Source organism: Citrus sinensis, chromosome 3, assembly GCF_022201045.2.
Source record: "Citrus sinensis cultivar Valencia sweet orange chromosome 3, DVS_A1.0, whole genome shotgun sequence".
NCBI lineage: Eukaryota > Viridiplantae > Streptophyta > Magnoliopsida > Sapindales > Rutaceae > Citrus > Citrus sinensis.
Genome location: NC_068558.1, coordinates 8,844,959 through 8,860,310, shown reverse-complemented (window position 1 = coordinate 8,860,310; position 15,352 = coordinate 8,844,959). Strand labels below are relative to the sequence as shown.

At 35.2% G+C, this 15,352-nt stretch overlaps 3 protein-coding genes across 4 annotated transcripts; 2 read left to right on the top strand and 1 right to left on the bottom strand.

Moving 5' to 3' along the window:
- Positions 1–1,802: 1,802 nt before the first annotated feature.
- LOC102612999 (enolase 1, chloroplastic) lies at positions 1,803–6,084 on the top strand. Its single transcript, XM_006485680.3, has 7 exons — positions 1,803–2,419; positions 2,816–3,123; positions 3,423–3,577; positions 3,668–3,985; positions 4,710–4,856; positions 5,043–5,093; positions 5,586–6,084. Exons 1-7 carry the CDS (start codon positions 2,046–2,048, stop codon positions 5,649–5,651), a joined length of 1,419 nt encoding a protein of 472 aa, XP_006485743.2. The 5' UTR covers positions 1,803–2,045; the 3' UTR covers positions 5,652–6,084.
- A 363-nt stretch (positions 6,085–6,447) lies between these two features.
- Positions 6,448–10,767, bottom strand: LOC102612287 (plant cysteine oxidase 3). 2 transcript variants are annotated; one of them, XM_006485678.4, is made up of 5 exons: positions 10,445–10,767; positions 9,352–9,497; positions 8,785–8,947; positions 7,092–7,292; positions 6,448–6,980 (listed from the first exon to the last, which is right to left on the bottom strand). In XM_006485678.4, the coding sequence occupies exons 1-5, from the start codon at positions 10,668–10,670 to the stop codon at positions 6,862–6,864; spliced, it is 855 nt and encodes a 284-aa protein (XP_006485741.2). In that variant the 5' UTR covers positions 10,671–10,767; the 3' UTR covers positions 6,448–6,861. The 2 variants fall into 2 exon arrangements, with proteins under 2 accessions (XP_006485741.2, XP_006485740.2); XM_006485677.4 differs by having other exon boundaries at positions 9,352–9,503; positions 10,445–10,760.
- A 440-nt stretch (positions 10,768–11,207) lies between these two features.
- On the top strand, positions 11,208–15,205 carry LOC102611993 (protein MIS12 homolog). Its single transcript, XM_006485676.4, has 7 exons — positions 11,208–11,574; positions 11,709–11,766; positions 12,299–12,418; positions 13,607–13,702; positions 13,805–13,943; positions 14,781–14,918; positions 15,024–15,205. Exons 1-7 carry the CDS (start codon positions 11,453–11,455, stop codon positions 15,083–15,085), a joined length of 735 nt encoding a protein of 244 aa, XP_006485739.2. The 5' UTR covers positions 11,208–11,452; the 3' UTR covers positions 15,086–15,205.
- The last annotated feature ends 147 nt before the right edge of the window (positions 15,206–15,352 follow it).

Below are 15,352 nucleotides of genomic sequence, written 5' to 3'. Positions count from 1 at the left end.
ATCCTTGTGAACAACATTATTCTTTTCATAAATTTGTATATATATATATATATATATATAATAAATGTTATACATGAATCCACTTACCTCGATCCGAAACAACCAATAAAAACCCCAAATACACGAGCTCATTCTTGGTCTAAAATTTTCAAGATGAGATTCTTATCAATATCATATTCTAATCTGACCTTCATAAGATACGCAACATCCTTAAACCATTAACTCTAACCTAAACAAATCAATTCTCCAAACTACCTTTGATCATTTTATAGGAGCTGATTTCTAAAAGCTATAACTATTGTTGGAAAATCACAATTATTAAAAGCTATTGTAAACATGTTGGCATTCAATATAAATGTTATCAAAATTAATTAGAGTTCATAAACATTTCCGAAAAACTAATTTTCCACAATAACATTAAAACTGTCCAGTGACAAAATAAATAGAGGACTGTTGATTCAAAAATTCATAATTTTAGTTATATGCGTTCAAAAATAGTGATTCAAGTTTTGATCATCAGAGGAGACAATATGGAATCAGAATTAAAATTTTTAAAGCATTTGCTAATGAAAAAGTAATTAAAATTATCTTGAATATCATCCCCTTGAAATTATGGAAAGCAGTTTCTAAGATTGCAGCAGCCCAGCTCTATGATTTTTAATGATTTTACTATAAATCCAAAAATTACGAAATTAAATACACAAAAACTGGACATGTAGATATATAGTAATAAAATTTTCCAGAAAATTTCGGAAGTCATTTGGATTACAAAATAAATTATAGAATTGAGGATTGCTGCTGAAAATTGAAAATTTCCAGTACTAGTATTCCAATTTTGAAAAATCAAAACAATTAATATGCAATGAATTTTTGGACAATAAACATATGCATAGAAAGATAAAGATGTCTAGTTTAATAAGCTATGAAGTTTTATGCATGAGATTTAACGAAAACATCAACTATATAACACTGAATCTGCACTGTTCACAGTTTTCAGGATAATGTACACAAAACCATTCAACTAATAACCTAGAATCACACATAAAATAGAAATTTAAAAGATTATAAATACTTACCTCTCTAAGAAGAATTTCACTTCGGACTACACCTTTGAAACTTAAAGCTTTTGCTCAAACACTTCTTGAAAAATTTTAAATGTAAATGAGATACAACATCAAGGCACACACGCAAGCCACACACAAAGAAAATAAAAATACAACCAAACTCAATCATTTAGCATAATTACTATACCCCAATATCTTCATTTTCCAAACATTAATTATTCAATATAATCATTACTCCACTCCACCAATATGTCCACTTACCAAATATTAATTATTCAACATAATTATTAACATAAAATAATATATTCTATATAAAAAAAATCAAAATCTAAAAAACACTTTAATTATTCACTTACATATAATAAATATAAAATATTCTATTATGAAATACATAAATGAAAGAAATGAAACAAATTTTAGACTTTACACATAATATGGCCGGATTCTATACCAACAAAGATCATGAATGTTTTAATGAAATGTTTACGTTCCTTATAAAAACAAAAGTTAAAAATAATATCTCATTGTTCACAACATCTAATAATAATAATAATACAAATAAATCTCAATCCCGCTCACCCACATTATTGATTAATTCAAGGTTTTTTTTTTTGGTATTTCAAAAACCTTCCCATTTTTTTTTATAATACACATGCAAATCACACTAATTTTAAATTTATCAACCTTAATTCATAATTTAAAAAATCAAAATATTTATTTTAAAACACAAAGACAGAACACACACATAACTTCAAGAACTTTGACCTGCTCCCTCGCTTTAGTCTTAAACGTATCTCCAACAACCCAATAAACGCCGGCAGGCAAATGAATTTATATTCAAATTAGAGCGCTGCTTGCTTTCATCGCCACTTACCGGACTTTCCCACACTTTCTCACCAACTTTCCCTCTTATATTAAAACTTTCTCTCCCACTTTCCCTCCTTCCAAACACGCTCTTCAGTCAGACTTCCCAACCCAGATATGGCTTCTTCATTAACCAACCCCACCGCCAGACCCTTGTTTTCCTCGAAGCTCAAACAGTCAACGCCTCCTCGGAGTTATCGCCCCATGAGAGTGCAATGCTCCGTGGCTTCTACGGCGTCGTCCTCGGCGAAGGTGAAGTCGGTGAAGGCCAGACAGATCATTGACAGCAGGGGAAATCCGACGGTCGAGGTTGATCTGATCACCGATGATTTGTTTCGATCGGCTGTCCCCAGTGGGGCCTCCACTGGAATCTACGAGGCATTGGAGCTCAGAGACGGAGATAAGAGTGTTTACGGCGGTAAAGGTGTGCTCAATGCCGTTAAGAACATTAACGACATTCTGGGTCCCAAGCTCGTCGGAGTTGATATCAGGTGAGGTCATATTCGGTTTGGTTTTCAAATTTGTGGGCGTCTTTGACGAATTTTGAAACTATTGGGTATCCGTCTTATTGTTACTTGAAAATTTAGGGGTGGTAGTGCATTTATCGTAAGTAGCTATTTCTAGCAATCAAACTTGATGAAGAATGTATCCTTTCGTTCTTGCAGCAGCATAGTTGATGTTATGAAATTAGGAGTCCTTTTTGAAGAATTTCAAACTATTGTGGTCTGTCTAGTTGAAACTTTAGGAGGTGGTAGCTGTTTCTAGTGATCAAACACGAAGATAAATGTATCTTTTTGTTATTTTGCAGCATCGTTGTTATGAGTATGAGGAGAGTTTTCTGCTTCTTGGTTTTATGATTCTGATGTTATTTGTATCTGTTTATTAAGAGATCAAGCTGAGGTGGATGCTATAATGCTGGAGATCGATGGGACTCCAAACAAGTCAAAGATAGGGGCAAATGCGATATTAGGGGTATCTCTTAGCGTGTGTAGAGCTGGTGCTGGAGCGAAAGGGGTGCCCTTGTACAAGCACATTCAGGAATTGTCAGGGACAAAGGAGCTTGTCATGCCAGTGCCAGCTTTTAATGTGATTAATGGAGGCAGTCATGCTGGGAATAATTTGGCTATGCAAGAATTTATGATACTGCCAGTTGGTGCAACCTCATTTGCTGAGGCACTCCGCATGGGTAGTGAAGGTTCGTAATCATGCATATACCTTATCAACATAAATTACTGTATGAGGATTAACTTTTCTTAATCTTTGCAGGCTCAGATAACAAGGACTGCATTTATGCATTTAACTTTTATGAATCATTATCAACAATGATGTCAAGCTTGTAAATGTTAATGTCCCTTAGCTAGTGTGTCTATGATCATGGTTAACTGCTGATGCATTTTGATATGAAAATGTAGATGTTCATTAACATATTATTTAGAGTACTTCTGAATTCTTCAGAGTTGATTGGCAGCTAACGATTTTATGTTTCTGCTACAGTTTATCATATATTGAAGGGGATTATCAAAGAAAAATATGGGCAGGATGCTTGCAATGTTGGAGATGAAGGAGGTTTTGCTCCCAATGTTCAGGATAACAGGGAGGGGCTAGTTTTGCTTACTGATGCAATTGAAAAGGCTGGTTATACTGGCAAGGTATGTGGGGTGCTTTATGCTTATTTGCATTGTTTATTCTTTTGCATCTAAAATATTTCGCTTACCTAAGGAGCTAAATTGATGTTGCAGATCAAAATTGGAATGGATGTTGCAGCTTCAGAGTTTTTCACTAAAGATGGAAACTATGATCTGAACTTCAAGAAACAACCAAATGATGGAGCTCATGTGTTGTCAGCTCAGAGTCTTGGTGATCTCTACAAGGAGTTTGTCAGAGATTTCCCTATTGTGTCAATTGAAGACCCCTTCGACCAAGATGATTGGAGCTCATGGGCTTCCTTGCAGTCTTCAGTTGATATTCAACTAGTGGGAGATGACCTTTTGGTGACAAATCCAAAGAGAATAGCTGAAGCCATTCAGAAAAAGTCGTGCAACGGATTACTTCTAAAGGTAAATCATCTATTTGAAATTAAATCTTGATTTTTCCATTACCCTTCACATGATGGAGTCTATTTGTGCTTTCCATCATTTTCTTGCTTTTAATCCTTTCTTTCATCAGCTCGATATTGTTTTTTTCCTTCTTCTTTCACTGTTTCCTTCATTTCCTAGCATGTTTTTAGCCTCATGCATTGAACTTGATTTTTTGACGGTCACTACAATGATGCTATCTACATTTCTTTTCTAGGAAAATGAAAGAAGCATCATTCTTTTACTCCCACAGTCAAAATCCTTGCAAGGGCATAATCATTTTAAAATTGCATTTTTAACTGGAGTGATATGCAAGAGATTTTGACATTGGATTGAAACTATTGAATAGTATTGAAAAGACAAACTAATGTGTAAATCCAAAAAAATTTGGTGTGAAAAATTGCTTAACAATATCTGGCTCATCACAAATAATTACTCTGTTTGCAATTCACAAATTGTTGGGTATCATTTAATGGAGTTAAAAATATTTTTCGCCTAGAGAATTTAGTTGTTGAGGCAAAGATTAAGAAGATTTAAGCCTCTTTTTACTTTTGCATCTCCTTTTGTTTTTTATACTTAAACCATAGTAAAATTAATATTTCAGATTCTCAATTACAATTCTCAATGACATGTCCATAGTATGCATAGACATGTTTCACATTGATGGTGCATTTAGCTAATTTTTTTTCTCTAAATTCTGGTGCAGGTTAATCAGATAGGCACTGTGACCGAATCCATCCAAGCAGCACTTGACTCTAAATCTGCAGGTTGGGGTGTGATGGTCAGCCACCGTAGTGGTGAAACTGAAGATAATTTTATTGCTGATCTTTCTGTTGGTTTGGCTAGCGGACAGGTAGTAGCTGAAACCCTTTAAGCAATGCTAAAAGACAGAAAAACACAAATTCCAATACACTACATGACAAAGCACACCATATTGAAGTGTGTTTTTTTCTTGTCTTCTAGTTTGGACACACACACACATATATATTCATTCTTTATTTATGTCCTAAAGTTGACTGTTGCATGTTTTGGTTTATAGATCAAGACTGGTGCTCCTTGCCGAAGTGAGAGATTGGCCAAGTATAACCAGGTAGAATCAAAGTTGTTTCAAATTATCCCCATCTCTGTTTTTGTTGCAAGTTGGTGGGTTGCATTCCCTCTCCCCCACCTGACCTCCCCCTTGCAATCCCCAAAAAATGATAAATCTCATAAAGGTTAAATTCTGTAGCATCCATATCCGACAATTTAGAATTTCCCTGTGGATACAACATGTTCAAGTGGATGACATGTGTTACCCTTTTCCAACTATCTGAATGGATGATCTAAAACATACGACATCAAATCATTGGATTGTTATGAAATCAGAGCATCTGCATCATGCTTGCCTAAGCAAACTAATGTGTGTTCAAATTTGGTAGTTAAGCTCACCAAGAAACTAGCGGACAAATTACCCCCTAAAGATTTAGTGGGTTTCTAGTAAACAAGCTTTTGGTCATGTTGCACTCTCTTTTTCGTTATATTTCCCAATCTTCTTTGCGAATAGAATTAACTCACTTTTTTTGCATTCTTGGTTCTGTTACAGCTTCTGCGCATCGAAGAGGAACTCGGAAATGTGCGTTATGCTGGTCAAGATTTCAGATCACCCTAGGGAAAAGATACAAAATGTGGCTTCTTTAATCAGAATAAGATACTGGTTCAAGTTCAGGATCATGAAACACATTGCCTAAGCTATGAGTCCAGTAAACCTAGGAAAGCTTGGAGAGATTTTTTGTAGGCCAGTCAGCTGAGATGTCTTTCAAACCATGCGTTCTCAATCTCAATTGAAACAACTGTTGTCTCTGAATAAACTTTGCTTTCAAGATCTGAAGTGATCATGCAAATTTGTTTGAGCGTGGACTCTGTTTAGTTTGAGATGTGAATCATCCCATACAGAATTTGTTGTCCTGTTAGTCGATCTTCCAAGTGTGTGCAACTTCTGATAATATCATGCATCAACCAGTAGTCCATCAGTGTATCTTCATTGACAGCTTTTATGAAGTATCTGTAATGTGTTATGAGAAGCATGACTTCCCTCTCATAAACATGGCTCTCATCGTTCAGTAAGAACGAGCAAAAACCATTTGTACCGTCATTTTCTTGCTGGTTTCCTTTGATGAACTTTTCTAGGTTCAACTGACGAGGAGCTTTTAAGTACTCTGGCAACATGGACACTACCACACTGGGAGATCCATGCACTTTCATCTGTTCACAAAATTCAGAAGACAATACAAGTCCTATACTCCTATTTTAAAGACAAAATGTCAGATATTTTTACAGATTCTGAAGAATAAAGATAAAGACTAATGATCTAGAGGGTGATAATGCTCACCTTATGATAAGTTATAATGGCACATGGTGTTATCGGTTAATTCACAGCACTAGTGCTCACTAGATCATCATCCACATTGATAAACTGATGAAGATTAATATAGATAAATAGACAAGTTCCATATTGCAACATCAGTGTGCGTCCAGTTTCGAAACTGTAACACAAGTAGGAATCTCTCTGTCCAGGAAAGATTATAGTATTCTGCTTTAATTTGAAACCTCGATTATCAATAGATGGGCCAATTAATTTACAAGGAAGACCTTACATAACGATGAAGGTAAAAGTAAATGCCTTATATAAATTAGAGACTATACTGTTATTTAACGATTCAGATTCTTTGTTGGTGAATGGCGTAGAACCATCTATAAACCTTTTTGCATCAGCATTTCAGTCACCGATCATAACACCATCTCACAGAATACTCTCTGGTGCCTACAGCTCAGACCAAAGTGACTAGAAGCCTGAGCTCATCTGATCATCTTAGTACAAGCTAGACCTGAATAGCTGGGCCGGCATACACTCCGGGGCGCATGTGGAGATCATCTGGTGTATCTATCTCAGAAAGCCATGCATATTCCTCCTTTTCATTATCAGCTCCATTTACTGCGGCTGCAGTGTAGTGTGTTTAACAAGCCAAGTGGAAAAGCATGATTAGTGGGTTTTCAAACTGCATGCAAAGAATGAAGAAGGCAAAGAAAAGAAATTAGATAAGTTACTTACAGAAGGTAGAAAAAGGGTAGTCTACGTAGTAAGTACACTTTCTGCCAGCGTCTTCATTATAAGGAGGTGTGAGAATGTCAAGTACAGCACAGGGGGTGACTGCAGTAAAACAATGCATATTTCCCCCACTCTTTGGGTATAAAATGGATGTCCCATATTGTGGGGTTAAAATTTTATCAGTGGCCAACTTTGCCAACCTCACTGTAAAAGGAGAAATTTAATTGTAAGTTGTTTGCCTACAGTCTCTAGACCATCAAAAGTTGGAAACAGAAGCAAGAAATATGAGTCTCACAAATCATTGACTGAAAATATCTCGACTGTACAGGAAAGAATACAGTAAATCTCACACAAAATATTGCCTATCTATAATTTGTTAATCACAGCCACGATTAGGGATGGCAAAATAACCCGTACCCAGATGAACCCGGATAATCCGGGCCGGGTTCAACCATACCGTATTTAAATAATATGCGGGTCTGGTATTAATTTTTTAAAACCCGGACATATCCGGATCCGGTTCCAGGTTCAGCAGAACCCGTATGTCCGGAACCCGGATCCAGATATATTTATCTTTAATATAAATATATAAAAAAAGAATGGAAAAAGAATAAAACCAACACTAGTTTACACTTTTGGCTATTAACTCAACACGGCCGCCACCATTTCATCTCTTTTTCATCTCCCAAATTCATCAATTCACAGCCACCACCATTTCCTCTCCTTTTCATCTCCCAAACTCACCAATTTAAATCATCATCATCAAACCGTCATCAATCATCATCAAAGGCTTGAATTCTCAGTAGCTCCTAAACTCATTCACGGTCACGGCCAGCGGCAGATTATCATGCACACAAAGTGACGAATTGGGATTCACGGACATAGACGAAGCAATGACCAGCTGTACAAATTTACTGGATTTTCATTCCCTGTCACCATTTGTGTTCTATTTTGGTATTAATTTAGCTTTTGTTTGATGATGACAAGCTGACAATCACAAAATTTTGGTGTTGTTTTGCACTTTTGCTTCATTGCTTTGTTATATTCTTTAATCAATTTTTTCTGTTTGATTTAAATATTACTCCTATTTTCACATTGAAGCAATCAGTGATGGAAAAAAGTTGCAAGTTGAACACTCCCCGGTGCCTTACCTCTGTTTTTACATTCTGAAACAAGCCTAAAAATGGTGCCCATCCAGATTCAAAACCCGGATTCCGGAAACCCGGAATTTTCCGGGTTGAACCCGGTCCGCACCTGGAGTTTAAAAATCCGGCTTTATTTCCAGATCCGGGATGGCAAATTGTCATCCGAGTCTGGAACCAGAATCGACGAACCCAGACCCGGACCTGGATTTTGCCATTCCTAACCACGATTGACAAAAGACATTTTGAATTGAGGTTTCTCACACTGATGACGAAATCTGGTAAAGGTCATGTAAACATGACCACTAAATGGGATAAATGAGGACAGTTAAACATAGAGAAATAATCATAAAGCTAGCAATACTGGCACCCTGTCCCCATTATATTAAAACATATCATAGGATTAATTTTCTGGTTCCTGGATGTAGGTCAGCATGCCGCAAAAAATTTTAAAGAAGAATTATGGGCAAAGATCAACGCTAGAGCTGCCTTTTGGTTCCTGAAATCCCAACAATTATTATCTTCAAAGATGAAAGTGAGCTTAGAAGTCGAACCTGGACGATAACCTGGTCCCTTGGTCTCTTGGAAACGTGCAGGCTCAACCCAGTCATAGGCTTTTACATGCATAGACCCATAGAGAACTTTGCTAAACACAGTCATGCCAGGATGGTCATGAAGTGGAATAACCGCGGATGTTGGAAAGCAGAATATGCACATCTGCATATGAAATAAAAAATCTGTCTTCAGAAAAATCTTTATTTTAATCAGTCCAATACTACATAAAACAATATTTTATGGCCAATTTTCTTATCATATAGTCCTCATTATGGCTGCTCAAAAGCTGTATTAGCTAGCCATAAATGATATTGCTGAACAATATCTTATCAAGCTTGAAAGAAGGGTTAAAGTTTTGAATCTTGAGTATATGTACAATTGAAATACAATAGACACAGCAGATGAGGGTCACAATTTTGTGCATTAGTTTGTAGCAGCAAATATTATGTCTGTGAAATTGTTCTAAAGAGGTGGCATCAAGCATTTGAAATAATAATAAACGGAGAATCAAGAACCAAAAGCCTGAATGAATTTATTTCAGAAGACTTGGTTACAATGCTGCATACCGTAAAACTATCACACTCATAAATATCCAAATATGTAATTGGTTGAGCCCATCGAGCTACCCTATTGAGTCCATAAAGGCCAGAAAAACCAAGCCCTCGATCATCATCTGAACTTTGTTCCTCGAGCCCCACATCAGCAGGGCCAACTGTATCTGCAAAATGCTAATTCTTAGTATTCATCAGAAGAATGGGACACATTTCACTCCCAATGATCAAAATATCACTCATGTTTCAAGGTTTCTAACTGTTACTAAGAACAATCTTTAATTGGGAAATGGGTTCTCATGAATAAATTGCAGTAAAACCTGGCATCGATACAAGACAGCCATTAATATATTTATTACAAAGAAGTGATATCCAAAGCCGGCTCAATCTTGCTTATTATAAATTGAGCGTTATTGACAGACAAGCTTGGAAAATCTGTTTTAGGTTGATAGAAATAAGTGATACAATATGTATTTTCTACTCATTCTGGATAATTAATTTGATTTTAATTATCCCTTCCTGTCCTTGTTTTCAATAGATAACTAATTTTATTTTATTTTATAACAGGCCTTCAAGCCGCCTAGCATCAGGAACAGTTAATTGATCCGTAATCTTAGTCTTACTGCTGCAATGCAACCTACGGCATGTAAAGTATGTTTTCCCAGACAAATTTTGGCCAGTCGATGAATTCTAAGATCTTTTGTCACGGAAAAATTTTGCTGCCATAATTGCTGATGATATGGAAGGTCAGTGTCGTGCAGTCACTTCCAAACATATGAACTCAGATGAAATGCAATCTGTAAGTCATACACGAATAATAATGTGGAATAGATTTGATATACAAATACTTACTGTAGTTCCTTAACTAATTCATATATCCTGTACAATGACATACATCAATAATCAAGGAATTGCATTAAATCCCAATATGCAAAATATAAAATTCTTCAGTTGCAGTTCAAAAACGAACCAAACCCGCATCAAAATTCAGCGAGCCCGCAAAACCCAGAAACAGAATTGACCAAACTTAACAACTAAACTTATAAATATGTATTTGACCCAAAAAAAAAAAAAAAACTTTAAGAGCAAATGGAATATGGAGAAATACCCAAGAGAGAGCAGAGATCGCGTACAGCTTGAGAAGAGGGAGGCGGTGTCCCTGAGGGCGTAAAGGTCTTTTTACAGAAATCGTACAAACCCTGAACTTTTGACGAATTCTTCCTCTCCATATGGAAGTGCCTCTGGAACTGAAACTGCAACCATGCTGTCGAAAATGGTTTGTTCTGCAAAAATAGCCTCACCTTATCTGATGCTTTTTGCAATTTCCACAACATTTTGGCGTTGATTGATAATTCACAGTTTCACACACAAAATTTGTTACCACAAAATTTCCATTTTTTACTTTTATTTTTTGTGGCTTACCAGTTTTATGGAGGTCAGCCGACTCTGACTGGCATTTTGCTTCTAATCTTGAAAATTTTAAAATTTGCATTAAAAAAAAAACTCATAATTTTATATTTTTTAATAAGTTAATCGAATTAAAAATGAAATGGTATAAATTTGTATTTAAAAAAATTCACATCGGGCACCTTGCACCATTTTAAATTGATAAACAACATTATAAACTTTTAGATTACCTAAAACGCGACAATTGAGTTTTAAATTAGTGTCGAAGCCCATATTTCTGACACCTTTTTTAATCCAATGACATTATTATCTTTTTTGAATAATATTTTCTTCATATAATTATTAAAAAAAATAAAGAGTGATGAAATTGCTACAATTTTTCCATTTTAAATTTTAAAGAAACTAAAAAGCACGAGTTATATATATATTGTGTTATTGACAAAAAAAAAAAAGTGGTTCGCAAAAGTAGTCGCAGTGAAGTGGTGTACTGGAGAAGACTTGAAGTGGAAAGTGGCCAGATACCACTTGCATTTTCATTTTCTTTTTTTTTTCAATCACATTATACAGTTTTTACCAACCTACAATTTTTGGCGGGAAAATTATCAGTGTTATAAAATTAAAGCCCTAAATAGCAGATTCAAAATCTCCCCTTCTCTGCTTCTGTAGAAATTAGGAAGCGAAGGAAGCTGAGATATCTTGAGTGAGAGAAATGGAAGGAAGCGAAAGTGAGGCCGTATTCAATTCTCTAAACCTAAACCCACAACTTTTCATCAACGAAACTCTCAACACCGTCGACGATTTGGTCGACGAAGCTTTCAATTTCTATCTCCAGTACTCTCTCTCTCTCTCCCCCTTCTCTTTCTCTTTCAATTTCAAACTCCATTTCTTTGTCATTTTTTTATATTTTTAATTCTGTATTTTTTAAAAAGAACTGACTGTGAATTGTGCTGCCGTTGTTTATGCAGACAGGCATCGACCCTTTTGAAAACCGAGGACACGGATAAGTCTCAAGATCTAAGCAAGGTAAAGATCCACCACTTTTGCAGCTCAATTTATTAACTAACCCATAATTTTCTTTTTCAACTTAAACCTCGTGAAGGGTGAAAAAGAGAGAGAGAGAAAGAAATTATGTTCCTCAAGTAAGCAAATATGTCCTGGTTGGGAAGTCTTGCATATAGTCATTAAGTGTATCATGGCATAACTGTCGAGGTGAAGCGGACCGAAAATACCGAAAAGGAACAGACAAAAAATCCCTTATGAATTCCAAGTCACTTCTTTTCTTCAACTTTTTTATTAATTGTTTTAAATTTAAATATTTAAGGGGATTTTTTTTCATTCAGGGGAAGTGGACCACTCAAGAATTTCCTATTAATAAATGCCTTGGTGGTAATTTGTGATACAAAGTTATTTGCGCAAGAGACTATTCTAAAAAAAAAATCATTAGAAGAAGTTAATATGGATAATTATTGGATTATGGAGCTATGATTGTTTTGTGGTTGTGATGTATGTCTGCTAACTCTTTGGTCTTTGTGATTCTCCTATGATACTTTGATAGGGTGTTGCCTATATCCGCAATTTGATTCAGTTGGCTTTGGATAAGCGACTCAGTGTGTGGGAGAAGTATTGCCTTCATCACTGTTTTTCTGTTCCTGAAGGCTTTTCTTTACCCAAAAGTGTAGGTTCTTTTGTTTATTGGATGTTATTTGGTCATTGGCACATTGCATGACAAATTTATTTTCTATTTATGTGTATCTCCATAATTTTCTTCCCTCAATTTATCTCCTTACATGCGTTAATGGTGATTGTTGAGACTTTGTTATTCTGTTTTTGTATGCTAATGCTTATTGTAATGTTGTAAAGCAGTTTAAGTGGGGTGCTATGCTATTTATGCTTGATTTGATCTTCTCATACCCCTGTTAAGAGTGCAAAGCAATCGGTAAACATGTTATGTTTCTTTCTTGGATCAAACTGAAATTTGGAAAGTAGAATCTTCATATAATTCAAAGGAAAAAAAAAAGTTGATTAGTCTGACCTATTGTTATTTTTCATTTTCTTCAATCCAAGTTTTCTAGATTTTGGGATTTATTTCAAAGAAGTATGGTTTATACTTTTTGAAATTTTTTTTGATTGATTGCTAACTTGCATAGAGCCTTCGGCCATAACCATTTTTTCTTTGTTCTATTTCTATGATCCATTGAGGCAATGCATAAGTTCGTGTGAACATGGATAGTTTAAATATTTCTAATGGCATAGTTTGGAAATTATTATGATTATTTTGAGTTTTATGGTCAGTATGCTTCAAAGGAAATGTTGGGGAGGGTAAGGAATTATTTGAAAGATAAAACTATAAAGGGAATGCCAAACTTTTTTCAGTTGAGGTTCTGTACATCCACTTGACTGCTTTGCACAGCAACATAGCCACTTCTCACAATTTTGCATATCTTTTGATCTGCCGATTGACAAGCTTGACTGCTTGCCTAACATTTTTAAAATTGGTAATCCTAGAGAATTAATGTTGCAGCAATAAGGTTTGGATGCTGAAAGTTAACCTTTAAGTAGACTTATCAACTATTGGAGAAGGACAGGCTGTAAGAGTCTCATAGGCAGAAAAGCATAGGGAATGCTTAGTGTCAAAATTTTGCAATAGACATAAGTATGCCGAAATTATGACGAGCTGACTATCTGGTGATAATGAGATATCTTCTTCTAGGAGAATAATGTAAGAACAATGTTTTGTTAATTGTGAAATTGCTATGAACAACCGGGTATTTAAATTTATTTGACGGAGAATATGCAGTAAATTTTTCTTGCTGTTAATTCTTTCTATTTATATTAGTGACATGCCTCAGAAATTTCTTTCCAGAATGAATTACCATGTGAAAGCTCACTCTGCCAAGATGCATTTAATGATTCAGATCTTGATGTGCAAATGGATTCCTTGAGGGATAAGCTTGCTGCGGTAAAACAAATTTTCAAATAGTCTGAATATCTCATTTCTAGTGATTTTTTTTTTTTTTACTTGTCTAAATTGGTTTTCATTGCATTGGAATTCGCTCTTAAGGTTGGTAAGGAGTCCTCTGAGCTCAGTCGAGAGCTTCAAGCATTAGAAAAGCAGTCTTCTGCAACTGATCACTCTGCTGGACTTGTTAGTGAGGCATTACAATTATATGATCAAAATTCTGTGCATGACCTGTTCCAAGGTTAATTATTCAGCCTCATGTTTTCTCGATTTCAGATTGCAATGACATCCACTTTTAATGCTTTCATCTATTTCAAAAAATGTGTTGTTTAAGAAAGTGGGTTGAGCATATTGCAGATTTTTCTACTTTATATAAGTTATTGGATAGAATATATTTTAGTGCTGTTGAGATATCCAAGCCTTTGTAATTTCTTGGTCAGTTTTTTGAAACCTTGCTGGTGGGTCGTACTGATTCTTCTCTGCCTCTTTCAGTAACTTGCATATGTAAACTGCTTATATGACACTCCTTGGCAATTAATATGGATCATGGTATTGGAGAGCACTGGCCAATAAACTTTTTGTCCAATAATAATCTATACTTCAGACAACAAATTTTCTTCTCCCTTTAATGCTTAGTATGTTTTGATATGTTAGTGTTTTAACCTGTTGAAGTCTTCATGGAAACCACCACAATTGGTTGGCGCGCGTACTCTTATTAATCTCATCTGGCCAGCAGCTTAAACAAAGGGAAGTAATAATATTGCTGAAGTATACCAATTTGATAAGTTTACTCAAAGAACTGGCTCCTCTGAACTAGTCCACTTCATTGAGACTTCTGCTTTTGTTATACGTTGTATTGGGTCCACCAAGGAGGATTTTTAAGCCTGTGAGACAACTCTTAAGAGCCACTGAATAAATAAAAGAATGTCTACTGCTGAAGATTCAAGTCTTTCTGCCAACAGAAACTGTCTAAACTCTTAGTTGATTATATTTGCTGATGTTTCTAGAACAAAATGTTTAGATAGAAAATTGTATTATAGTTGTAATAGTATGTATTCTCAACAATTGCTTCCTGCAGAGATGGTAAAAACTGCATCAGACCTGCATATGAAAATGCACAACCTGAAGACGAAAAGGATGAATGATATGCAGCATATTAAAGTGGAGAGGGTTAACAATGCAGATAGAGATTTTTGTAGTATGAACCGTGGCAAAGGTAACAGTACTCATGTTTATGTTATTTGTCTCATTGAGTTGATTTTTCTTTATGGAGTCAAAATCCCATATTTGTTTCATGAGATATTGTTATTTTGTACTGCAGGCCTCTACAATGCAAATTTGGAAGGCATCCAAGACTGTTTAGCTGAATTAAAGAATATGTGAAGTTCATATATGCTCATCTTTCTAGCATGAATTCTTTAGTGCTTGCTGGTTACCTGTCTTTCATAATGTTATCTACTTGATTGGCTTGTTAATGTTTTAATGTATATTGCCTTTTTGACATACTCGCATATAAATATTAACGATGATCTGTGCTCCGACTTTAGAACACAAATGAGTTAAATCTGAGTGACTTGAATTAATGAAAGTGTTTAATGCTTATCCTCTGATTATAATTTTATATAATTTTCAATCATAAGTATCATTTTG

What these genes read in the sequence shown, in the direction of transcription:
- LOC102612999 (XM_006485680.3), top strand. Translation starts at nt 2,046, where the DNA reads ATGGCTTCTTCATTAACCAACCCCACCGCCAGACCCTTGTTTTCCTCG. An exon ending in ACTCCGCATGGGTAGTGAAG is followed by an intron (nt 3,124 to 3,422) that starts GTTCGTAATCAT and finishes TTTCTGCTACAG; the next exon opens with TTTATCATATATTGAAGGGG. An exon ending in AGGCTGGTTATACTGGCAAG is followed by an intron (nt 3,578 to 3,667) that starts GTATGTGGGGTG and finishes TTGATGTTGCAG; the next exon opens with ATCAAAATTGGAATGGATGT.
- LOC102611993 (XM_006485676.4), top strand. Translation starts at nt 11,453, where the DNA reads ATGGAAGGAAGCGAAAGTGAGGCCGTATTCAATTCTCTAAACCTAAAC. An exon ending in GCTTTTCTTTACCCAAAAGT is followed by an intron (nt 12,419 to 13,606) that starts GTAGGTTCTTTT and finishes ATTTCTTTCCAG; the next exon opens with AATGAATTACCATGTGAAAG. An exon ending in TAGTATGAACCGTGGCAAAG is followed by an intron (nt 14,919 to 15,023) that starts GTAACAGTACTC and finishes TTTGTACTGCAG; the next exon opens with GCCTCTACAATGCAAATTTG.
- LOC102612287 (XM_006485677.4), bottom strand. Translation starts at nt 10,670, where the DNA reads ATGTTGTGGAAATTGCAAAAAGCATCAGATAAGGTGAGGCTATTTTTG. An exon ending in ATGAGTGTGATAGTTTTACG is followed by an intron (nt 8,948 to 9,351) that starts GTATGCAGCATT and finishes TTTCATATGCAG; the next exon opens with ATGTGCATATTCTGCTTTCC. An exon ending in CTACCCTTTTTCTACCTTCT is followed by an intron (nt 6,981 to 7,091) that starts GTAAGTAACTTA and finishes ACTACACTGCAG; the next exon opens with CCGCAGTAAATGGAGCTGAT.